At 34.3% G+C, this 25,746-nt stretch overlaps 1 protein-coding gene across 1 annotated transcript in view; it reads right to left on the bottom strand.

Annotated features, from left to right (window-relative positions):
* The window catches only part of ARHGAP32 (Rho GTPase activating protein 32), a 417,059-nt gene that overhangs the window by 213,548 nt on the left and 177,765 nt on the right, over nt 1-25,746 (bottom strand). The window contains exons 3-5 of the mRNA XM_051986687.1: nt 13,889-13,977; nt 13,331-13,372; nt 12,845-12,929 (exon numbers count right to left, since the gene is read on the bottom strand). Coding sequence (XP_051842647.1) covers nt 12,845-12,929; nt 13,331-13,372; nt 13,889-13,977 — 216 coding nt within the window. The remainder of the gene's footprint in view (nt 1-12,844; nt 12,930-13,330; nt 13,373-13,888; nt 13,978-25,746) is intronic.

Below are 25,746 nucleotides of genomic sequence, written 5' to 3'. Positions count from 1 at the left end.
GGAAACAATAAACTGGGAAAACATTTTTACAATCAAAGGTTCTGATAAAGGCCTCATTTCCAAAATATATAGAGAATTGACTCTAATATATAAGAAATCAAGCCATTCTCCAATTGATAAATGGCCAAAGGATATTAACAGGCAATTCTCAGATGAAGAAATTGAAACTATTTCTAGCCATATGAAAATATGCTCCAAGTCATTATTAATCAGAGAAAGGCAAATTAAGACAACTCTGAGATACCACTACACACCTGTCAGACTGGCTAGAATGACAGGGAAAAATAATGTGGAATGTTGGAGGGGATGTGGGAAAACAGGGACACTGATACATTGTTGGTGGAATTGTGAATACATCCAGCCATTCTGGAGAGCAATTTGGAACTATGTTCAAAAAGTTATCAAACTGTGCATACCCTTTGATCCAACAGTGTTTCTACTGGGCTTATATTCCAAAGAGATACTAAAGAAGGGAAATTATGTGCCAAAATGTTTGTGGCAGTCCTCTTTGTAGTGGCTAGAAACTGGAAAATGAATGGATGCCCATCAATTGGAGAATGGTTGAGTAAATTGTGGTATATGAATACTACCTATTTCAGTAAGAAATGACCAGCAGGATGAGTACAGAGAGGATTGGCGAGACTTACATGAACTGATGCCAAGTGAAATGAGCAGAACCAAGAGATCATTATATACTTCAACAACAATACTGTATGAGGATGTATTCTGATGGAAGTGGTTTCTTTGACAAAGAGATTTAACTCAGTTTCAATTGATCAAGGATGGACAGAAGCAGCTACACCCAAAGAAAGAACACTGGGAAATGAATGTAAATTGCTTGCATTTTTCTCTTTCTTCCCAGGTTATTTTTACCTTCTGAACCCAATTCTTCCTGTACAACAAGAGAACTGTTCGGTTTTGCACACATATATTGTATCTAGGATACACTGCGACATATTTAACTTGTATAGGACTGCTTGCCATCTGGGGGAGGGGGTGAAGGGAGGGAGGAGAAAAGTCAGAACAGAAGTGAGTGCAAGGGATAATGTTGTAAAAAAATTACACAGGCATGGGCTCTGTCAATAAAAAGTTATAATAAAAAAAATTATTACAAGTAGTAAAAAAAAAGAAGCTTTACTTTTACTGTTTTTATAAATACTAGCTTCTCTTTTCTGACCTTGCACTTTATTCAATTCCAAAGAAGAAAGCCCTAGCAGGAGTATGGGGGATTATATTAACAGTCCAAATCAGTTCATGAGATGTCTGTTTAAATAATACATTTTAACCACATCCCAAATAATTCAAAGTATGTAAATACTATATTCTTATACATCTTGCAATAGGGAAAAATACCCAACCTTAAACACCTATATTGGTTTCTATGCAAAAATAAATCCTCCACTTGAGCACTTAAGAAGCATATATTGTAGAGACCCTAACAATACAAGTTCTACTCCAAGATCACTAAGAGTAAGTGGTTCTATTTTCCTTCTCACAGACTTTTACAAACATGGCATACAGTGTGAACTTAACACATAAAGTTATATATTGCTCTATCTTACTTTGGGTCCCTCCCCTCCCAATTTTAAAAACATTTTTATTTAAAATTCTGATTTCCAAATTACATCCATCCCTCCTTCCCCTCCCATTTCCCCTCTCTGAGACAATAAACTATAAGATATAACAGGTACAATTATGAAAAACTTTTCCATATTGAGCATTTTGTAAAAGAAAAATGAAAGAAATTGAAAAATAGCATGTTTCTGTCCACATTCAATCAATATCAGTTCTTTCTTTGGAGGAAGATAGAATATTCCATTTTTAGTCCTTGGAATTATCTTGCTTCATTTTATTTCTGAGAATATCTAAGTCATTCACAATTTTTATCGAATGCTTCTGTTTTTGTGTACAGCACTCTCCTTCACTATGCATTAATTCATGTAAATCTTTTCAGATTTTTCTGAAAAGATTCTGCTAGTCATTTCTGTCAGCACAATAATATTCCATTATAAGCACATAATACAGCTTGTTTAGCTATTTTTCAAATGATGGACATCTGTCTGATTTCCAATACTTAGCCATCACAAAAAGAACTACTATAAATATTTTTGAAAAATACATCCTTTCCCCTCCTTTTTTGGATGTCCTTAGGATATAGACCTAGCAGTTGCATTGCTTGGATCAAAAGGTATGTGCAGTTTTATAGCTTTTAAGCAAAGTTCCAAAATGCTCTCCAGAGTGGTTGAATAAGTTCACAATTCCACCAATAGTGCATTAATGTCTCAGTTTTTCCATATTTCCTTCAACATCCAACATTTTCCATTTTTGTTAATTAGCTACTCTGATAGTTATGTGGTGGCACCTCAGAGTTGTTTTAATTCACATTTCTCTGATCAATATTGATATAGAGCACTTTTTCATGATCATAGAGAGCTTTCAGTTTTTGTTCTGAAAACTTCCTGGTCATATATACCCTTTGAGTATTTTTTTTGGTTTGTTTATTTGTTCTGTTCTGTTTTGGTTTTTTTTTTTTTTTTTCCTAAGGCAATTGGGATTAAGTAACTTGCCCAGGATCACACAGTTAGGAAGTGTTAAGTGTCTTAAGGCAGATTTGAACTCGGGTCCTCATGACTTCAGGGTTGGTGTTCTATTCACTGCACCATCTAGCTGTCCCACCCCCTTTGACTATTTATTAATTGGAAATGACTTGTATTTTTATAAGTTTAGCTCAGTTTTCTATATATTTGAGAAATGAGGCCTTTATCAGAAATATCAGTTGCAAAAATCTTCCCCCAGTTTTCTATTTTCCTTACAATTTTGTTTCCATTGGTTTTGTTTCTGTAAAAACCTTTTCATTTTATACAATCAAAATTTTCTGTTTTATACTTTATAATGCGCTCTATTATATTCTTTCATCTTAAAATTTTCCCTTCTCCATAAATCTGACAGATAAGCTATTCCATATTCTCTTAAATTGTTTATGGCATTACTCTTTATATGTAAATCATGTATCCATTTAGACCTTATCTTGGTATGAAGCGTGAGGTTTGGTCTATATCTAGGTTTTTGCTATACTGTTTTCCATTTTTTTTCAGCAGTTTTGATCAAATAATGAACTCTCACTCCAAAAACTTGGATAATTGAGTTTATCATATATTAGGTTAGTATGGTTGTTCACTATCATGTAATTTGTAACTAATATATTTCACTGATCCCACCGCACTATTTCTTATCCCTTATCAGATCATTTGGATAATTACTGCTTTAAAATATAGTTTAAGACCTGGTACAACTAGACCACCTTTTTTTTTTTTTTTTTTTTTTTGGTTTTTCTTAAGGTGATTCCCTTGATAGCCTTGAGCTTTTGTTCTTGCAGATGAGAGTTATTTTTTTCTAGCTCTTTAAAATAGTTTTTTGACAGCATGACATGGCAGTGAATAAATAGATTAAGTAAAATTTTCATTTTATTATATTGGCTTAGCCTACCCATGAGGAATTAATATTTTTCCAATTATTTAAATTCAAATTTGTTTGTGGGAAAAGCGCTTTACAATTATGTTAATATAGCTTCTAAGTCTATAGTTCTTTTTAATGAAGTTTCTTTTTCTATCTCTTGTTGCTGGACTTTATTGGTAATACATGGAGATGGTGATGATTTATGTGGGTATATTTTGTATCCTGCAACTTAAGTTAATTGATAATTTCAAGTAATTTTTTTAGGGGATTCTCTAGGATTTTCTAAATATAACATCATATCATCTGCAAAGAATGCAAAGAATTATATATATATATATAATGCTTGTTGATGATTGTAGATAAATACCATTTATCATTTTAAGATAAACTCCATTTATTCCTATGTTCTCTAGTGTTTTTAATAGGAATGGGTTCTGTATTTTGTCAAAAGGATTATATGATTTCTGTTAGCTTTGTTACCAATATGGTCAATTATACTGATAGTTTTCTTTTTATTTTTTTAATAATTTTTTTATTGATAGAACGCATGCCAGGGTAATTTTTTACAGCATTATCCCTTGCATTCACTTCTGTTCCGATTTTTCCCCTCCCTCCCTCCACCCCTTCCCCCAGATGGCAAGAGTCCTTTACATGTTGAATGGGTTGCAGTATATCCTAGATACAATATATGTGTGCAGAACCAAACAGTTTTCTTGTTGCACAGGGAGAACTGAATTCAGAAGATATAAATAACCCGGGAAGAAAAACATAAATGCAAGCAGTTTATATTCATTTCCAGTGTTCTTTCTCTGGGTGTAGCTGCTTCTGTCCATCTTTGATCAATTAAGGCTCTCTTTATCAAAGAGGTCCATTTCCATCAGAATACATCCTCAAACAGTATCATTGTTGAGGTATATAATGATCTCCTGATTCTGCTCATTTCACTCAGCATCTGTTCATGTAAGTCTCGCCAGTCCTCTCTGTATTCATCCTGATGGTCGTTCCTTACAGAACAATAATATTCCATAGCGTTCATATACCACAATTTACTCAACCATTCGCCAATTGATGGACATCCTTTCATTTTCCAGCTTCTAGCCACTACAAACAGGGCTGCCACAAACATTTTGGCACATACAGGTCCCTTTCCTTTCTTTAGTATCTCTTTGGGGTATAAGCCCAGTAGAAACACTGCTGGATCAAAGGATACGCACAGCTTGATAAGTTTTTGAGCATAATTCCAAATTGCTCTCCAGAATGGCTGGATGTGTTCACAATTCCACCAACAATATATCAGTGTCCCTGTTTTCCCACATCCCCTCCAACATTCTGCGTTATCTTTCCCTGTCATTCTAGCCAATCTGACAGATGTGTGGTGGTATCTCAGAGTTGTCTTAATTTGCATTTCTCTAATCAATAATGATTTGGAGCATCTTTTCATATGGCTAGAAATAGTTTCAATTTTTTTGTCTGAGAATTGTCTGTTGATATCCTTTGACCATTTATCAATTGGAGAATGGTTTGATTTCTTATAGATTAGGGTCAATTCTCTATATATTTTGGAAATGAGGCCTTTATCAGAACCTTTGATTGTAAAAATGTTTTCCCGGTTTATTGTTTCCCTTCTAATCTTGTCTGCATTTGTTTTGTTTGTACAAAAACTTTTCAATTTGATATAATCAAAATTTTCTTTGTTGTGGTCAATAGTGATCTCTAGTTCTTCTTTGGTCATAAATTCCTCCCTCTTCCACAGGTCTGACAGGTAAACTATCCTATGCTCTTCCAATTTATTTATCATCTCATTCTTTATGCCTAGATCATGAACCCATTTTGACCTTATCTTGGTGTACGGTGTTAAGTGTGGGTCAATGCCTAGTTTCTGCCATACTGATTTCCAATTTTCCCAGCAATTTTTGTCAAATAATGCATTCTTATCCCAGAAACTGGTGTCTTTGGGTTTGTCAAACACTATATTATTAAAGTTATTGGCTGTTTTGTCCTTTGAACCTAACCTATTCCATTGATCAACTAGTCTATTTCTTAGCCAATACCAGATGGTTTTAGTAACTGCTGCTTTATAATATAATTTTAGATCTGGTACAGCTAGGCCACCTTCATTTGATTTTTTTTTCATTAATTCCCTTGAAATTCTTGACCTTTTGTTTTTCCATATGAACTTTGTTGTTATTTTTTTCTAATTCATCAAAGTAGTTTTTTGGGAGTCTGATTGGTATAGCACTAAATAAGTAGATTAATTTAGGTAGTATTGTCATCTTTATTATATTTGCTCGCCCAATCCAAGAGCATTTAATATTTTTCCAGTTGGTTAGATCAGACTTAATTTGTGTGGAAAGTGTTTTGTAATTTTGCTCATAAAGTTTCTGATTTTCCCTTGGCAGATAGATTCCTAAATATTTTATACAATCAGTAGTTACTTTAAATGGAATTTCTTTTTGTATCTCAAACTGTTGGGTTTTGTTAGTGATATATAAGAACGCTGATGACTTATATGCGTTTATTTTATATCCTGCAACTTTGCTGAAGGTGTAGATTGTTTCTAATAACTTTTTGGTAGAATCTCTGGGGTTCTCTAAGTATACCATCATATCATCAGCAAAGAGTGATAATTTGGTTTCCTCATTGCCTATTCTTATTCCTTTAATCTCTTTCTCAACTCTTATTGCCAAAGCTAGCATTTCTAATACAATATTAAATAGTAATGTTGATAGTGGGCAACCTTGTTTTACTCCTGATCTTATTGGGAATGGTTGCAGTTTGTCCCCATTACATATAATGCTTACTGCTGGTTTTAAATAGATGCTACTAATTATTTTAAGGAAAAGCCCATTTATTCCTATACTCTCAAGAGTTTTTAATAGGAATGGATGTTGGATTTTATCAAATGCTTTTTCTGCATCTATTGAGATGATCATATGGTTTTTGTTAATTTGATTATTAATATGGCCAATTATATTGATAGTTTTCCTAATATTGAACCAGCCCTGCATTCCTGGTATAAATCCTACTTGATCATGATGTATTATCCTGGGGATGATTTTCTGTAGTCTTTTTGCTAATATCTTATTTAAGATTTTTAGCATCAATATTCATTAGGGAGATTGGTCTATAATTTTCTTTCTCTGTTTTCAACTTACCTGGTTTAGGTATCAGTACCATGTCTGTGTCATAAAAGGAGTTTGGTAGGACTCCTTCATTCCCTATTTTTTCAAATAGTTTATAAAGCATTGGGGCTAATTGTTCTTTGAATGTTTGATAGAATTCACATGTAAATCCATCTAGTCCCGGGGATTTTTTTTTAGGGAGTTGATTAATAGCTTGTTCTATTTCTTTTTCTGAAATGGGACTATTTAAGCAATTTACTTCCTCCTCTGATAATCTGGGAAGCCTATATTTTTGGAGGTAGTCATCCATTTCGCTTAGGTTATCAAATTTATTGGCATAAAGTTGGGCAAAGTAATCTCTTATTATTTCTTTAATTTCCTTTTCATCAGTGGTAACTTCTCCTTTCATTTTTAAGACTGCCAATTTGATTTCCCTCTCTTCTTTTTCTAATCAGATTTACCAAAGGTTTATCAATTTTATTGGCTTTTTCATAAAACCAACTCTTAGTTTTATTTATTAGTTCAATAGTTTTTTTGCTTTCTATATTATTAATTTCTCCTTTTAATTTTAGAATTTCAAGTTTAGTAATTGATTGGGGGTTTTTAATTTGGTCTTTTTCTAACTTTTTAAGTTCCAGGCCCAATTCATTGATCTTCTCTTTTTCTATTTTATTCAAGTAAGCCTCTAAGGATATAAAATTTCCCCTTATTACTGCTTTGGCTGCATCCCATAAATTTTGATATGATGTCTCATTGTTGTCATTATCTTGAGTGAAATTATTAATTGTGTCTATAATTTGCTGTTTCACCCAATCATTCTTTAAGATGAGATTATTTAGTTTCCAATTACTTTTTGGTCTATTTACACCTAACTTTTTGTTGAATGTAGTTTTTATTGCATTGTGGTCTGAAAAGAAAGCATTTACTATTTCTGCCTTCCTGCATTTAATTTTGAGGTCTTTATGTCCTAATATATGGTCAATTTTTGTGTAGGTTCCATGAACTGCTGAGAAGAAAGTATACTCCTTTCTGTCACCATTCAGTTTTCTCCAGCGATCTATCATACCTAATTTTTCTAATATTCTATTTACCTCTTTAATTTCTTTATTTGTTTTGTGATTTGATTTATCTAAATCTGAGAGTGCAAGATTGAGATCTCCCACTATTATAGTTTTGCTGTCCATTTCTTCTCACAACTCTCTTAGCTTCTCTTTAAGGAAGTTAGATGCAATACCACTTGGTACATATATGTTTAATACTGATATTGCTTCATTCTCTATAGTACCCTTAAGCAAGATATAGTTTCCTTCCTTATCTCTTTTAGTCTATATGTATCTCCCTGTTTTAAATGTGTTTCCTGTAAACAACAGATTGTAGGGTTCTGACTTTTGATCCAGTCTGCTATCCACCTCCTCTTTATGGAAGAGATCATCCCATTTACATTTGCGGTTAAAATAACCAATTCTTCATTTCCTGCCATCCTAATATCCCCAGATTATACTTTTCTTTTTCTTGCCCTCCTTCCCTTCTTCCCTATTGATCCCACTAACGTTGCACAGTTCTCCCTCTTTAGTATCCCTCCCTCCTCCCTTGGAATCCCTTCCCCTTTTTGGTGCCCTTCCCTTACTCTTTTTCCTTCTTCCTTTTCCTCTCCCACTTTTTAATGAAGTGAGAGAAGAATCTGTGTAAAACAAATATGTCAATTGTTTCCTCTTTGAGACAACTCTAATGAGAGTAGGATTCACACAATGTTCCTCCCCCTCTCTAAGTTCCCTCATATATGATAGGTTTCCTCTGCCTCATTGTCACATGTAGTTTCCCTCTTTTTATCTCCCTTCTTCCCTTTTTCTGGCACTATCCCCTTTTCATTTCTACTTCCCTTTTTTATGTTATATCGGTAAAGTCAAATTATACATATGATTTTTATGTATATTCACAACAGAAATACAGTTCTCAAGAGTTCCTTTTACCTTTTTCTACTTCTCTTGATTCCTGTTGTTGAAGATCAAATTTTTTGTTTAAGTCTGGTTTTTTCCTTAGAAACAGATGGAATTCCTCTATTTCATTAAATATCCATCTTCTTCCGTGGAAAAAAATACTCAGCTTAGCTGGATAGTTTATTCTTGACTGCATTCCAAGTTCTTTTGCCTTTCGGAATATCTCATTCCAGGCCCTTCGATCCTTTAATGTTGAGGCAGCCAGATCTTGCGTGACCCTTATTGTGGCATCTCGGTATTTGAACTGCTTTTTCCTGGCTGCTTGTAAAATTTTTTCTTTAGTCTGGAAATTCTGAAGTTTGGCCACAATATTCCTTGGAGTCTTTATTTTAGGGTCTTTTTCAGAAGGTGTTCGATGAATTCTTTCAACGCCTATTTTCCCTTCCGGTTCTATTACTTCTGGGCAGTTCTCTTTGATGATTTCCTGTAAAATAGTATCTAGGCTCTTTTTTTATCATAATTTTCTGGTAGTCCGATGATCCTCAGGTTATCTCTCCTAGATCTATTTTCCAGATCTGTTGTTTTTCCCAGTAAATATTTGACATTTTTTTCCAATCTTTCATTTTTTTGGTTTTGCTTGACTGATTCTTGATGTCTCAATGACATTTCTATTTGTTCAGTTCTAATTTTTAGTGAGTTATTTTCTTCATTAGCTTTTTTTACTTCTTTTTGTATATGTCCAATTGAGTTGTTTTGCTCTATGGAATTTTTTTCCATTTCACTATTTTTTTTTTTTTTTAGTGAGTTATTTTCTTTTTCCAATTCGCAAACTCTGTTTTTTACCTTTTCCAATTCACATTTCAGGAAGTTGTTTTCTTTTTCCACTTTATCAAATTTTTTCTTTTAATGAGTTATGTGCCTTTTCTGTACTCTTTTGCATAGCTTCTCTTTCCTTTCCCCATTTCTCTTCTAGCTCTCTTTTAAGGTTTTGAATAGTCTCTTCTAGGAGAGCCTTTTGTATTGGAGACCAACAATCGTCTGGAGACTGTCTGCTATTAGTCTCTTCGGGGTTGAAAAGCTGTTCTCTTTCTGTGTAGAAACTATCAATCGTTCTTTTGATTTTTTTACTCATTTTGTTAAAGCCTGTAAGGTCTGCCTTCAGAGCCAGGAGGTTACCAGCTTCCTCTGCAGAGCAGTGAAAGTTTATGGACAGGGTAGCTGTCCTGTTGACCGGCTACAAAAAGCAGTGAGGTACTGGAGTGCTCTGGGAAAGAGTTCCCCACCAGAAAGTAACTCAGGCCTGCAGGGCTGGGCTGGGAAAGTGCCTTTCAAAGAACCTCAGCAGTGTGAGATGACTGCCCTGGGGCTAGACACTTAGCAGTGAGAGTTTCACTTCCCAAGCCAAACCCTGCCCTGGGGCTATGGGTATTAGCAGCTGAGCAGTGAATGGGTTTTCAGGGACAGGAAGTGTCTGCCCGGGGAAGCACAGTCTGCTGGGGAAGTTCTATTGCCCCAGGCCGAGCCCCCCACACTGCCGATTAGAGGCTGTCCAGGCTGCGCCCCACTGTTGTGCAGATTAGTAATTGCCCCCGCAAAAGCCCCGAACTGCCAGATGTGGCCACAGGGCTGCGGTAAAGTCTGCCTGAGTCACTTCCGGGTTTAAGGGGTTACAGCCAGATCTCTTAGGTTCTGGCGTTTTTTAGAGCACCCTCTGTTTTAGGCTTTAACTTCTCTGCTAGTTTACTGCTTTGTAATCAAGGCAGAGCAGTTAGCCTATAGCAGAGTGGTCCCTATAACTTCTCTAGCCACAGAGATCACCCCCGCCCCTGGTCTGCTCAGGAAGCCAGCCTCTAGCTGCCTGCGCTAGTCTGTTCCTGGCCCCTCAGGACAAACCTTTCCTGGCGAGTTTCCGGATCAGCTGGTAAGTTGTAGTGCTTCTTATCTTCATGAATTTAAGCAGTGAAGAGTTATTTTTGAGGCTGGATTAAATATTTGGTTATGAGGGTAATGAGAGGAGCTTAGAGAGTAGTGTGTGCCTGCTCCGCCATCTTGGCTCCGCCCCGCTGATAGTTTTCTTAATCACGAACAAGCTCTGCATTCCTGGTATCAATTCTATATGGTCATAGTATATAATCTATAGTTATATATTGCTGTAATTTCTTTGCTGATATTTTATTTGACTTTTTTGCATCAATATTCATTAGGGAAATTGGTCTATAGCTTTTTTTTTGGTCTGTTTTAGCTCTTCCTAGTTTCTCTATTCCACTATGGTAACAGTCTATGCTTACAGAATGTATTAGGCTGATTATTTAGTATAAAATACATGAAAGAACATAACGTATAAGCAAAAGATAGATTATTTCTGCCAATATATATCGATTTCCAAGTAAAAAAGACAAAGTTCAAACTAAAGGCACTGAGAATTTATACACATTACATTTGTATATCTTAAAAGAGAAAAGGGAAAATACATTACAAATACACTGTAGAAATATTTAGCAAATAGTAATAAAAATCAAATCAGTACTTTCAATACTTATATGAAAAAATTATTAAAATCATGGAAGGCTCTTGTGGCCTCAAATTTGTACTACTTTTTAATTCAACTTTTTAAATAAGAATGTTTTCATACAAAAAGAAACTAAACATAACTATACTTTCTTATAATAAAAATAGGTCTAAGAAGTGTTTTGATCAATTGCTAGTTACTTAAATTTATAAATGTAGTCAAAGTTGCAGAAGGAAACTATAATATGTTCTGCCATAAAACAATCTATGGTACAACTATCTGTGCAAAATATTAAGACTCACTGGTCGACTGATTTACCCTCACATGGACTGTCAAAATGTTTTGCCATAAAATAATATATAAAATAGTTAAACTTAAAATGCTTCCTTGGAAACTATAATGAGGAACTATTCACAGTGTGCTGAAAATAGTATTGTTGCTTTTTTTTTTTTTCAAGAATTCTAAGCAAACAAGAACAAGGCAGTTTCGAAAACAGCATGTAGTATTTATTATATAGATTTTCTTAAAATGGAAAGTTATTGTTTTATATTGAATTCTCTCTTCTGAGCTTCTGTATTCATGGCAATGTTTTTCTTTTTCTTTTTCTGATTTTCCTTTTCTCATTTTGCATTTAAATGTAACATATTAAAAGTAAATGCCAGAGGAAGAAGAAAATGAAGGAGGTGGTTGAAGAGGAAAAAGAGGAGGAAAAGGAGGAGAAAGAGGAAGAGGAGAGGAGGAAGAGGAGGAGGAGAAAAGGAGGAGGAAAGGAAGAAGAGAGAAGGAGGGAGAGAACAGGAGAGGAGGAGGAAGGAAGGAAGGAACAGGAGAGGAGGAAGAGGAGGAGGAAGGAAAGAATAGGAGAGGAGGAGGGAAAAAAGGAAGGAACAGGAGAGGAGGAAGAAGGAAGGAAGAAGAGATGAGAAGGAAGGAAGGAAGAGGGTGAGGAGGAAAAAGAAGAGGGGGAGGAGGAAGAGGAAGAGGATTAGAAAGAGGGGGAGGAGGAGAAGAATTTTAAACAGAAACCTCTGTAGGTATTGCCTGCTTCAGCAGACAACTAAGAATGAGTCTAATAATACAAAACAAAGATAAACAAGGATTATTTTCAGGCTACAAGATTTGTGAATGCTGCTTGTGACAATACACAGAAAATTACATATATAGTATGTATCTTAAATGTACTGATATGTGCATACCAGTATAATCAATCATTGCCTTCTGACTATACTTCCTTGTCCATGGTTCTTTGATATCTAAAATACTGGTTCTGAAATGATTCTCAGGAAGAGACAGGGATAAGTAAAAGGTAATAAACTATTATTTCAATCCACTCATGGAACAGAAAAATGAGCATGACCAAGAATTTTGGCTCAGCTCCCACACACTTTTCTCTCAAAAAGAGGAAGTAGGTTGTGAAATGCTAGCATGCTTCTATACCTGAGTCAAATGAAGAAGGTACTGACTAGAAATCATGCATGAGTCTTGAATGCCAGTTTGTTGACATATTCCTTTTTTTTTCAGCTTCAGAAAGAATTACCACAATGATAGCTCCAAGCATCTATATACTTTTTTTTAAGACCTCTTGCTTTTCAAAGTCATTAATCCCCCAATACTCAGGATTTCTATATTTATTATCATTAGTATTCCATTTGATACTTGATGTTTAAAGTATTTCCAGTACAATCTGAAAGAATAATCCTCTTTTTGCATATCCAAAAAATAAACCAATGGGGAGGGGAGGGGGGGAAACAAGTGCTGCCAAGGTAAGCTGCACTATTCTAAAAACTTAGTTCAGCATGAAAGACAAATTTCAAACTCACCTGTATGCTGCCAAATTCCACATTTTCATAATGGAAATGTGCACATTCTGCCATTTTTGGAAAATGACCTTTAGTAAAGGGCAACCTAAAATATGTGAAAAGAAATGAATAAGAAATAAGTTTCTGAATAATCACAGATTAGTAAGTCCAAAAAAATTATTTGGTATTTGAAAGCTTGCACATGCAAACTCAAATACAATCTCTCATAAACACACACACACACACACACACACACACACACACACACAAAACCCTAGGTGATTCACTGAAACAAAAAGCAGTAAACTTCAGCATAATGAGCTAAATAACAGTAACAACACACATAGAAAAAACAAACAAACAGCATTCTTTTTGGCTCTTTAGCTACAATGCAAACTCAAAGCTCACAAGAAAGCATAATTTTAAGAAAACTACCAAAATTCATTTGTGAACAGCCATTTTCTAATTGACAGCAATAAGGTCAAACATATAAAAACACAATTTTACCTGTGAATGTTGTCACAGCCCATAAGTCCAGGATTGGTGGACCTAAGAGTGCAGAATGAACATTTTATCCTTTGGCTTTTCAATTCCTAAAACTGATACCTAACTACTGCTATAGGTTATTCTACTTAAGGCCTATACAACCAACTATAATACCATACACCAATAGTTGATAGATTTCTTGCTTTTCCAGGACAAAACAAAGTAAAAAATCATCCAATCTTAGAATGTAGGTCTAACGAAAAAAAAAAAAAAAATCAACCAATGAATAAAGGTGGGCACCAGAATATAAATCTTCCATTTTTTAGATGTAGAGCCCCAATGCATGATGTTTTAAAAACAGAATTAACAAAAGTGTTTATAAACCCAAGTATTGGTAGCTCTTTTGATTCAACAACCTCAATCTACAGATTAACTCTCCCTCAGCACCAAAATAATCCCTATAAAAATGGCCAGAAGTACAGATATTTATATCTATGGAACAAAAAAATCAAAAAACTTGGGCAGCTAAAAGAATTAATTTGAAGAAGTGCCTTAAAACCTTTAAATTTTATTGCTTACTTTTTCACATGTTTGACTTTCATATTTGCTGTACTGCCACATGTCTTAAGAGATTCTCCAGCAATATCTGGAACATCTGCTCCTCTCGCCTAAAGAATACAGGAAAAGAACAAAAGATTTATAAACATTTTGATAATAAAATAACTTAAAACAGCAACATGGAGTTATTTCAGTAATTGCTAGACTGCATTATAGAAACACAAAAGTGGGGGAGAAATACGTGGCTTTGACTAGGAAGAATGCAGAAAGTCCTCAGCTAAACAACTCTTAAATTTCCAGACTCCTCAAATCAAGCTTAAATTTGTGCTTGCTCAATATGAACCTTGTACAGGTACCAAGGAAGAAGTTTCCATAGCAGCATTACCACTTCTTCAAAATAGCTCAAATGTATCAGAGGTGGGTCTACCTGGCAGGACCTGCTAAAGCATGTATTTCCTGTGTATAAGTTTCAGTGTTACCTTAACATCATAAGAAAACATTAGAGTGGGACTTTAGGAAAAATCACATGGCAATTTGAGTATAATGAAAAATAATCGGTCAATGCAGCAATATAATTATATTTTATATTAATAAATCCTTCTATAACGAGGACTGTATTAAGTATTGAGGAATTAAAAAGGCAAAAGTGAGACTCTCTCTGTCCTTAGGGACTCAACTCTCGTAGGGGGAAAAAAACAACACATTGGGGAGAACAGTGGCCAAGGAAAGGAGTCTTGGTTCTGGGAGTCACGGGAATGGTGACTAGTGTTAAAGAGTCCCTTGAATTTTTTTCCATATTTTGCCATATTTTCCAGAAACATTAGACCCAGAGCATGCAGAAAGTCCTGACTGTCAAGAACACAGTGCCCCTTGAGATGATATAATTTATTGTTACTTCCCAAGCTGGACTCCCTGTGTGTCCTTGGGAGGCAAGACAAGTGCCAGCTAGTCTATGACCAGGCTGAGATAATGCTTCTGCAGATAAGGAGACCCTCCTGTCTTCATAGTCCATCAGTGGAATGAGATGAAGCTCTTCCCCACAAGGAGTGATCTTGTCTTTTTTCCCCACATATGGTATACTATTTCCCATCCCATGTCATGGTCCATTCCTGTATCCTGTTATTTGAAAAGTATAAACTTCTGTGAAGATTAGGAATCCTTTGGATTCCACATGCATGTTCATTTCTCTTGTAATAAACCAGGTTTTCAGAGAAATCCCATGAAGTTGTGATTGCCTGATGACACTAGCCCTTCTAGCAAAGATAGTAATGACTTAATTACAATGACTAGTGTTAGAAGCGGGAAGGTAGGGGGTAGCAGAGGAAAGTGACTATGTAATAAAAGGACAAATAGAAAGATGACTCCATGTAGACTAGTTAAATGAGAATTATCTAGTCTGAGGCTAGAACAATAAGTTCATAATCACTCCCCCTCCCCAATCAAAACAACTCAATTTCAGACTGGGAGTTATACAATAAATTAACTCCCATCAGGAAATTTCTAGAGGTCCAGTTCTGAGGGTTCTTTCCAAATGGGGAGAATCTGGATAGTAGAAGGGAAGATGAGAAGATGGCTTAGATGAACAGTCATCTTTTAAAAATATTGTGTTGATCCACAATTATTATGAAGGATTTAAGATGAAAAATATTATCCATACAAGAGAAAAAATTGATTTGTGTCTGAATACAGACTGAAGCATCCTTTTTCTCACTATATCTCTCTCTTTTTTTTATAAACTTTATTTATCTTGATATTTGTTTTCATTAGGGTGGGAGATCTATAAGTCTTTTTTTTTTTTTCACAATATGACCTCTATGGAAATATTTTGTATAATTTCACATGTGTTTTCTTAATTGTGGGTGGGGATAAGGAAGAAAACCTAGAATTCAATAAATTTTTTAAATTGTTTTAAATGTAACTGGGGGAAACATGAAATAAATATTTTTTAAATAAATGAAAATATTGTGTAGAAAAATGCTTCTTATAAAAACACTTCCTAATTCACTTATATAATAAAGGAATAGAACTAAAAGATTTAGAGCTTAGTATACAAAATTGTATAGTGAAACCTCCTCAATTTACAGAGAAGAACAAAAGAAGTCTAAAGTAGGGTTTTTTCAACTTTTTTCTAATCATGACCCCTTTTCAATCAAAAAATTTTTATTTGATTCTGGTTTACAGGAATATAAAATAGGTAAACAAATCAAACATTTGCTGATAATAAATCATAATTTTATGACCCCACTTTCAGTCACACAACCCATATGGGCTCATGACACAGTTTAAGAAGCTGGGGTCTAACTGTATGTGCAAAAATGTTTGTGGCAGCCATTTTTGTAGTGGCTTTAAGCTGGAAATTGAATGGATGCCCATCAATTGGAGAATGGCTGAACAAGTTATGGTATATGAATATTATTGTTCTGTAAGAAATGACCAACAGGATGATTTTAGAGAGGCCTGGAGAGACTTATATGAACTGATGCTGAGTGAGATGAGCAGAACCAGGAGATCATTATACACTTCAATAAGAATACTATATGATGATCAATTCTGATGGACGTGGCTCTCTTCAACAATGAGATGAACTATATCAGTTCCAATTGTTCAATAATGAAGAGAACCAGCTACACCCAGTGAAAGAACTATGGGAAATGAGTGTGAACCACAACATAGCATTTACACTCCTGTTTTTGTCCACTTGCATATTTGTTTTCCTTCTCAGGTTATTTTTACCTTATTTCTAAATCCAATTTTTCTGGTACAGCAAGATAACTATAAATATGTATACATATATTGGATTTAACATATACTTTTAACATATTTAACATGTATGGCATTACCTCCCATCTAGGGAGGGGGTGGAGGGAAGGAGGGGAAAAGTTGGAACAGAAGGTTTTGCAAGGATCAATGCTGAAAAATTACCCATGCATAAGTCATGTAAATAAAAAGCTATAATTAAAAAAAACAAACAAATAAAAAACAACAACAAAGAAGCTGGGGTCTAGAGATGGTAAATGACATATATGCTGAAGTCTTCCCAAACACATTAACCTCCTAGTTCCTTGATCTATTCATAATATTTCCACCCCCATTCCCATTTGTACTGACTGTTCCCTGTGCCCAGATTCTGCTCCCCCCAATCTTCCAAATAGAATCCCTCCTTTAAGAATTTCGAAATTCTTTTAGAATCCTTTTCTTAACTAGGCTCAACTACCACCTCCTCCAGAAGACTTTTATCAGTCTCTCTGTCTGCTAGTATCCACCCAATAAGTTTTCCTTCTATCAACCCAGTATTTAACACATTAATGAGAGATTTGTTGTTATTGCTGCCTCCCTCATCAGAACATAAATTTCTTTAAGGCAAAGACTTTTTTTTTTTTTTTTTTGCCTTTTCTTCATATCCTTATATGTTTGTACAGTACCTGGAATATGAGCTAAGCATGATGCCCAGTATGAGTTTAATAAATGCTGATCAATTCAACTAGCATGAATTTCTCCACTATTTCACTATATAAAAGTCAGTCACAACTTTGATCTTACTACAGTCATCCACAAAGTACTCTACTTCCATACTCATTTGAAATTTCCATTAAACAATCATCATCTCCTTTCATTACATGTTTCCCTGTGCCATACTCCTCCCAAATCCACTCTTTTTCAATTCCACACTATTCTGAAGCTGGTCAAGTCACTTAATCCCCTGTACCTCAGGTTTCCATTTACAAAATGAGGGCTATTCAACAAATGGACTTTAAAGATCCAATGACTTCTAAATCAGTAACCATATTAGTAAGCTTTTACTCTCAAATCCCTTACTACTACTTGTCCTATCTTTGAGAACTGCTACTTCTCTCCTCCTACTCATGTGCTCTAAAACTTAACTTCAACTGAGCAGCAGTATCTCTTACCTGGTAATCCTTTAACTTCTTGCTAAAATATTCTTTAATCTCATTCATTTAAGTTCATTCACTAAGCATCTACTATATTCCAGGAACTGTGATAAATACTGGGAGTGCAAAGAAAGGAAAAACAATCCCTACTCTCAAAGTGCTCACATTCACAATGAATACACAACTATGCCCAAACAAGATATATACAGGATAAATTTAATTTCAGAGGAAAGATAAGGGGGATTCCTTAAGACTTCATATAGAATGTCAAAGCTTAACAGAGATTTAAAGGAAGCCATGAAGCTAGGAAACAGAGATAAGAAATAAGAATTCTGGAAATGGGAAATAGTAAGTTCTTTGAAAGATGTTTTATCTTATTTGATGAGCAGTAAGGAAGCCAGTATCAATGGACAGCAGGGTATGTTGAAGAGGAGTTAAGATATAAGAATAATAGAAAGATATGACTTTATCAGGTAATGAAGGAGCTTTAGATTTCAAACAGAGTGTTTTAAATTTGATCCTGGAGGTAACAGAAGCCAAAAGAGTTGAATGAATATGTGTAGGGTGGGAGGGAGCAGAAAGATAAGAAACTTGGTCAGATCAGCACTTTAGGATTATCAACTTAACAGCTTAGTAAAAGATAAACATGATGCAAGGACACCAATCAGTAGGCTAACTCCAGGTATAAGGTAATGAGGGCCTAAATCAGAAAGGTGGCAGATTCAGAGAACGGTAAGTATACATGAGATGGGATGAAGATAGAAATGAGAGGACTTGATGAACTGATTGGATATGGGAGAGCAAGGTGATAAATTAAGGATTACACCTAAATTGTACCTGAGTGCTTAGGAGGATGGCTAGACCTTGATAGTAATAGGGATCAAGCAGAATGGGGAAAGTAAGCCATGGGAAACTGGTGAATTAAGAAATTGGAAGCTTATAATATTTTAATAAATATCAACACATATATGCAAAAGTTCTCTAGAATGACAGCAAATGTTAAGGAGATGAAGTCTATATGCCAGGCAATGAACTTTTTGGAATCATCAGAGAATATCTTGGTGTCTGTAGGAAAAAAGCTTCCAAAATCTTGATTGGGTGATTAATATAGATCGAATTAATTTCACATAAGGAAAAATTACTGAGGAAAACTACAGGAGGTAAACCTGGAGAAGCAATAAGGGGCAAGGAGACAAATTACTGCAATTATGTGAGGTGGGGGTTGGGAATGAGGGAAGATCATTAGGAGGGAAGCTGGAGGAGAGCCTGCAAATACAACTTGTATTAGAACAACAGTCAGGGAAGCTGTGTAATCAAGAAAGAGCCAGGATTCGCTAAGTGCAAAAAAGGAAAATATTTAAGATGAAATCTAGCCTGTTACTTATGGAAGAAACATGCCAGAACACAACAGAAGAGTTTCATAGTTTTAATGTAGGAAGTTGGCTAAGGAAGATGTAAATTAGGAAATCAACAGAAAATAGAATCAAGTTTAAAAAATTGCAGCCAGAGGTTCAGAATCACTGAGATGGACAGAGTATGTATGAGAGAATGGAAATGTTAATAGATGAGGAATGAATTAAAGCACAGAGTTAGGAAATTGAATGCCATGAATGAAGAATAGCAAGGTCAATATACCTGTAGAATATGTACAGGAGAATATCTTGTAAGAAAACTAGAAAGATAGATGAAGCATTTTAAGTTCAAGAGGACTTCATATCTGATGCTAAAGGTATCCGTTATTGTTGTGGATCCTTTTTTTCGAAGAGGACCAATGATAGCATGGGGTGATGCCTTGACTTATGCATGAACTGGATTTAAGTGTGGCAGAGTTTCACAAAGCCATTGGCCCCACTCTCTTTTCCAGAGCCACTGAAATCCAGGCACCATGACTTCGTCCTGCTAAAAAACTAAGAAGCAACTACAAGAATTGTGGGAAGGTCAGAACTGTACTTTAGGAAAATTATTCTGGCTATTAAGTGGAGGATAAAATAAAATGGGGAGAGATATAAATCTCCCACTACATCCAAGGCCATCTCCAGATCTCCTGATCTGGACTCAGATGGCTCTGGAGAAGAAAGTGAGGCAACCCTCCCTCACTTAAATTCAGTTCACTTTATGGCATCAACTTTCTGATGTCATGGTCTTTTTCAAGGACAAAGGAAAACAAGTCTGCAAACTAGGTCTTTACGTTAGAATACCTGCATCTAAAACAAACTGCATTCAAATGTTATTCAAATTATGAACAGTAGAGTGCAGCACTTCCAAATGAAAATGTTAATTTTATGTAGGTAAATATTTTAAATTCTATAAGCCATTTGAATTCTTCATATAGAGATATGAGGCCAAGACTAAGTCTAAAAGATAAAAATGAGTATTCTATGCTTCTCTGAAGAAAGAAAGTGATCAGTTTTAAGGATAACTAATGAAGAGAATGAAGAAAATAAACAAAATCATAAAGAACATCCATACTGAAAAAGAGTCTCTTGAAATATTAAAGTGTTCATAAAATTTATTCATTCAGTAGAAGTTCCTTTTAACATTAATCTTTTCATTAAGCAGGTTTGTTTTATTTCTAACATGGCACTACCTTCTATGGAAAATGCATTTATTTTGAGTTTTTATTTCTCTAATTTGTAAATGATGAATATATGGAATATAAAATTTTCCTTACTATCTTTAAAATATTATAAATTTAATAAAAATATAGACATAACTAATTAAACTTGTGTAACTATATTTAAATAAATGAATTTCAATATGTTCTAGTCTCTCCCTATATAAACTGTTATCAGAATTCTTTGTTCATTTTCATTTTTGCTTTTGTACAGGTATAGTACTTGTTTTTTTCAGTCTTTGCATTATTTCACAAGTTATTTAATCATCTAATAATCTCAGGGAAAATATTCATCCATACTAATAGAGAAAAACATTGAAGCAACTCACAAGTACTACTTTCCCATACATCAAAGGGACAAATAGTTACAAATGGTGATGTGGACAAAGGGGTCAACTCATTCATCATTGAGAGATTGCAAACTAATAAAACTTTTTTGGGGGAAAATTCATCTAACAAAGTGAAATAAATATTATAAAAGTAATCGTGATCATTTCATTGCTGAGACTATACCCCTAAGATTTTATTTTTAAAATTTTTTCAAAGATTTTAATATCTGAAAGGCCCCTAAATATCCCACAGAGGGGAATGATTAAATAAATTATGGAATGTTAATACTATGATGTTAATAAGGTTAATAAGGTTGAAAATTTTTTAAAGTTTTATAATTTATGCATTTATAAATGTAAATAGTTAGAAATTAATTTAATTAATTATAATTCATATTAAGTTTATAATTATACAATCTGAACATAGGCTGAACATGGCTTTCAAGGTCCTGTCTGGCTACACTGAAAAAGTTTTTCTGGAGAAAGCTGGTTATCAAGTAGTGAACTTTTGAGAGCCATAAAAATTAATTAAATTACTTCATATCTGAAGACTTGCAATCTAAATTTGTCAAAAGACTGTTTCTAGAATGACAGCCTGTGGAAGAACTGAGAGACAAGAGTAATTGAGAGTAAAATAATGAGGTTTTGTCTCACCAGAAACCTGAGAGGTCCCCAAAAGTACCAAATAATGTATTAAAGGAATGGATAGATTAAATAATTGGAACAATCTACATATTAAGTCTCTGGCCAATCACTTATAAAGGTACCACTATTCTCTAAAATTGTAAATAAAAAGCAATGACCACATTTTCAAAGGAGATGAAACTCTAACAATAGTCATTCAGAAATCAATAGCAACTACCCTTCTTGCTAATGGTCATATGTTGAAGGTTGGTAAATCATCCTAGTAGGCTGATTTACAGTGAGAGTTCCTAGAGGGTGGTCATTAATGAAATCAATGGTAATCTAAATAGTCACTTATGAAGTGCCACAGGGACCTCTCATTGATCCTGAGATGCATTTTGCCTACCATAGTAACAAACACAAAATAGCATATTTGTCATTATCAGATGAAGGATAACTGAGAGAGATAGATAACAATATGTAACAATATGATAGAATGATGGCACTGAACTGAAAAGGATTAAATTTAACAGAAATAAGCTAAAGTTTCACCTTGCAATAAAAAAATAAATTTCACATTTGTAAAATGGGAGATTTGACTACACAGCAATTCTTATGAAAATATATAGAAGACTGAGTGGAGTGAAAGCTCAATGAGGCAATAGCAAAACATGAAAGTCATAAAACTTATGACTTGGGTCATATAAGAGAAGCAAAGTGTTCAGGACAAAGAAAATAACAGAGTTACATTTTATCTAAGCCAGTCCACATTTGTAGTATTATGCTCATTTTTTCAGTATAAAACATAAAAGATAGAGAAGTTGGAATACTGAAATAAAGTGCATAACCAGAATGATGAGAAGAATTAATAATACATCATACAGAAGGTGACTGAAAAAAAATGAAGGTCATTAGTTAACCTGCAAAAGTAAACACAGAGAGCAGGAGGTTGAGAGTTATAACATGATATTGTCTCCAAGTCTATGAAATGTTGTTATGTGGAAATGTAAAAACCAGGAGCAACTATAACAGCTGACAAATCCAAATTTAGCCCTAATATAAGAAAAAGCTTTCTAACAAAAAGAGCAAAGACTGCTTCAGAAACAATTAGTTTGCCATTCAATGGAAGTCTACAACTGTTCAACAACTAGAGAAGGGATTCTCTCACTTACATAAAGGTTTGGCTTGATATCCTTTAAAGTAGATTGTGATTTCATCAACCATTCACTTTAAAATCTTCCTAATTTAGTAAAATGTTTTTTATTACTAATTCTTTTACTGTTCATACATATATCTCAAAGGACACTCTCTTCTGAAGATAAATATAATGATTCCTGTCATTTTCCTTTTGAAATGAAAATGAAGGTTGTCTCTACATTCCCTCCCAAACAGGTTGCATCAGTTCCTATGGCATAAATTTTCATCTCCCATGCAAACGGATGCTAGAGCTAATTTCTAAACTCACCTCTTATATACTACAAACTGCCTGCTGAATGTCTCAGATGCTGAAAAAGGTAGCCAATATCCAAACAATATTCAAACTTATCTATTTCTGTTGACACTACTATCACCTTTCCAGTCATTCTGCCATTCAAAAAGCATTTATTAAGAGTTTTCTATGTTTCAGACAATATAAGACATTTAGGTATACAACTTGGCAATTTTTAACTTTTTCATTCTCACACCCCATATCCTAAGAGTTGCCAAGTTGTGTCCTGACTCCACAAAATCTCTCAAGTCCATTCTCTTCTTTCCTATCATATGGTCACTGTACCCTAATTTAAGTCATCTTTGTCTTCTGGGTTTATTCTAATATCCTCCTAATTGTCCTCCCTGTTTTTAATCCTTCCCTTTTACAATCCATCTTCCAAAAGCTACTCAATTGGTTTTTCTTCAAACTCAGATCTGTCAAAATCTTTAGTATGTGTATGTGTATTCATATGTATTTATACACATATTTACACATATGCATGTGTATGTATATGTGTATATGTACTATTGCCTCTAGAAAATAAACAAAATCAGCAGTATGATAGTTAAAGCTATTCACAACGGAGTTCCCTAACTTTGAAGACTTACCATTTTGCTTATTCCATGTGCTGGTCAATCTGATATGCTAAAACTAAAGCTTAATATTCACTTCCAACTTTAATACCTTGGACAAATAGTCCTCATATCTGGAATATACCTCCTTCCCCACATAAGACTGAAAAAAAAAAATCCAGATTCTTGCAAAGAACAGGCCAGCTATCTTTTTTTAATCATCATTTATCTCCTAAATTGTAATGCTCTCTCATTCCTGAAACTTATATTACTGTATAAATGTATTATGATTATTCATGCATATATATGTGTATACACACACGCGCGCGCGTGCGCGCGCACACACACACACACACACACACACACACACACACACATATATATATATAAAACTCCTCCCCTCCCTTGGCAAAATGCAGTTTTTGAATTCACAGGCATGTTATCTCCATGACTTTGTATATCCATTAAACAGCACAGTGTCATGAGCATAATAAATGTTTAACAAATTTTTCATGAACTGTTAAATTGGAAATTTAACTCTGTGACAGGCTAAATACATTTGATAGTTTAGTTTGATTGACATGGGCCCAAATTTCTAAAGTTCTCATGTATACTGTTTAAAAAAAAATCTATATCATCTAATAACATAAAGATAGTCAATATGTTCAATAACAGTTATTTTAATCTAAAAATAAGTACAATGGGCATTTAAAGTCCTTTATTCTAAAAATGTGCTATCCTAGATTACAGCAGAGACAACTATAACATATATGGAAATACTGCTATAACAAATAAGGTGATTTTAACACAAAGGAATGTGGAATAATATCAAATCGACAAAATTTACTAATTATCCATTATGTGAACAACATTGCACCTTGTTTTTTTTCCCCCTGTATCCTGGGCCTGGAGTCAAGGAAACAAACTGGAGTTCAAATCTAGTCTTCAACACTTACTAGATGTGTGACAGAAGCAAGTCACTTAACCTCTTCCAGCTTCAATGTCCTCAACTATAAAACTGTCACAATCAGTGAGGTATTTGTAACAGCACTCAGCACGTTGCCTGACATATAGTGGGTTATAAAAATGCTTCTTCCTTACCCTTTCTGCCTTTTCCCCCTAGATGCCTTCCTTTGAAAATAAGGATGGCTAGGGACAGCAAGGTGGCACAGTGGATAGAGCACTATCCCTGAAGTCAGGAGGACTTGAGTTCAAATCTGGCCTCAGACAATTAAGACTTCCTAGCTGTGTGACTCTGGGTAAATCACTTAATCCCAATTGCCTCAGAAAAAAAAAAAGAAAAAAGAATAGAAAAGAAAAGAAGGATGGCTTGGTTCCAGAAAAGAAGGCATGACACTCAGACCCACACTTCTAGTTTAAAAGTAATTCTAATCTTCATTTGTAGCTGTGATTTGTTCAAAATCTGACTAGTTTGTCAGCTTTTTTCCATAAACGTCATAGTCTACCTTTCTATTTTATCTTTTCCTTATTATCACAATATATTATCCTAAAGATACAAACACAGATCATGAATCCTTACATTCTTTCTAAAAAAGAGACCCAGGGAAAGAGAGGTATATTGAAGAATACATTACAAACACAAAAGAAGTAAAATTTCCAAAAGAATAAAAGTATGAAAACGCCAACTATGGAATCATCCAGTACTACTAATTTGAAATTATAATTCTCAGAAAGCTAAAAGAGATGGCAAATCAAATTACTAGTACCAAAGAAGTCCAAGGTGGTCATTCTTAGGACTAAATGTCTGATGGAACAAAACATCTCCAGGTCCTTGGGAAAACTCTAATTCTCTTGTTCTAATTGCCAGCTCTGTTAAACCAGAATTCACAAGAATTGAATGGTAGGTTGTCACTTTAGATAAGTTTATGTATTTCTTACTAGGTTCCTGTATTTGAGATCCACAAGGTGTTTATTTCTCTTAAAGTTTCAATAAATTTGAGCTATTGACATAATGAAAATTCATGTATTCAATTATCATCTCTATGCAAATGATTCTTTATATTTAATTTTCAATCCAAAGCTCTCTTCTGTCATCTATCCTCACATCATCAGCTGCTTTCTCAAATTTAATATGTCCAAAACAGAATTCATTATCTTTTCCACCAAATTCTCTCCTTTTTCCTATTTCCCTCTTATCTAGAAGGCACCACAATGCTCAGTTACTCGTGTTCAAAATTTTTACATCTCCTCTTCTATATAATCTCATCTCTCATATCCAATTTGTTCTCATTTTATTTCTATCTTCACACTATTTATATGCTCTTCTCTCCTCTCATATAGATATAATCCTGGTATAGGCCTCTTTAATTACAAATGGACTACTGCAATAATATTCTCAGTTTATCTCACAGACTCAAC

The sequence above is a fragment of the Antechinus flavipes genome, chromosome 3 (genome assembly GCF_016432865.1).
Source record: "Antechinus flavipes isolate AdamAnt ecotype Samford, QLD, Australia chromosome 3, AdamAnt_v2, whole genome shotgun sequence".
NCBI classification, from domain to species: Eukaryota; Metazoa; Chordata; class Mammalia; order Dasyuromorphia; family Dasyuridae; genus Antechinus; species Antechinus flavipes.
This window is presented reverse-complemented; position numbering and strand designations above follow the sequence as displayed.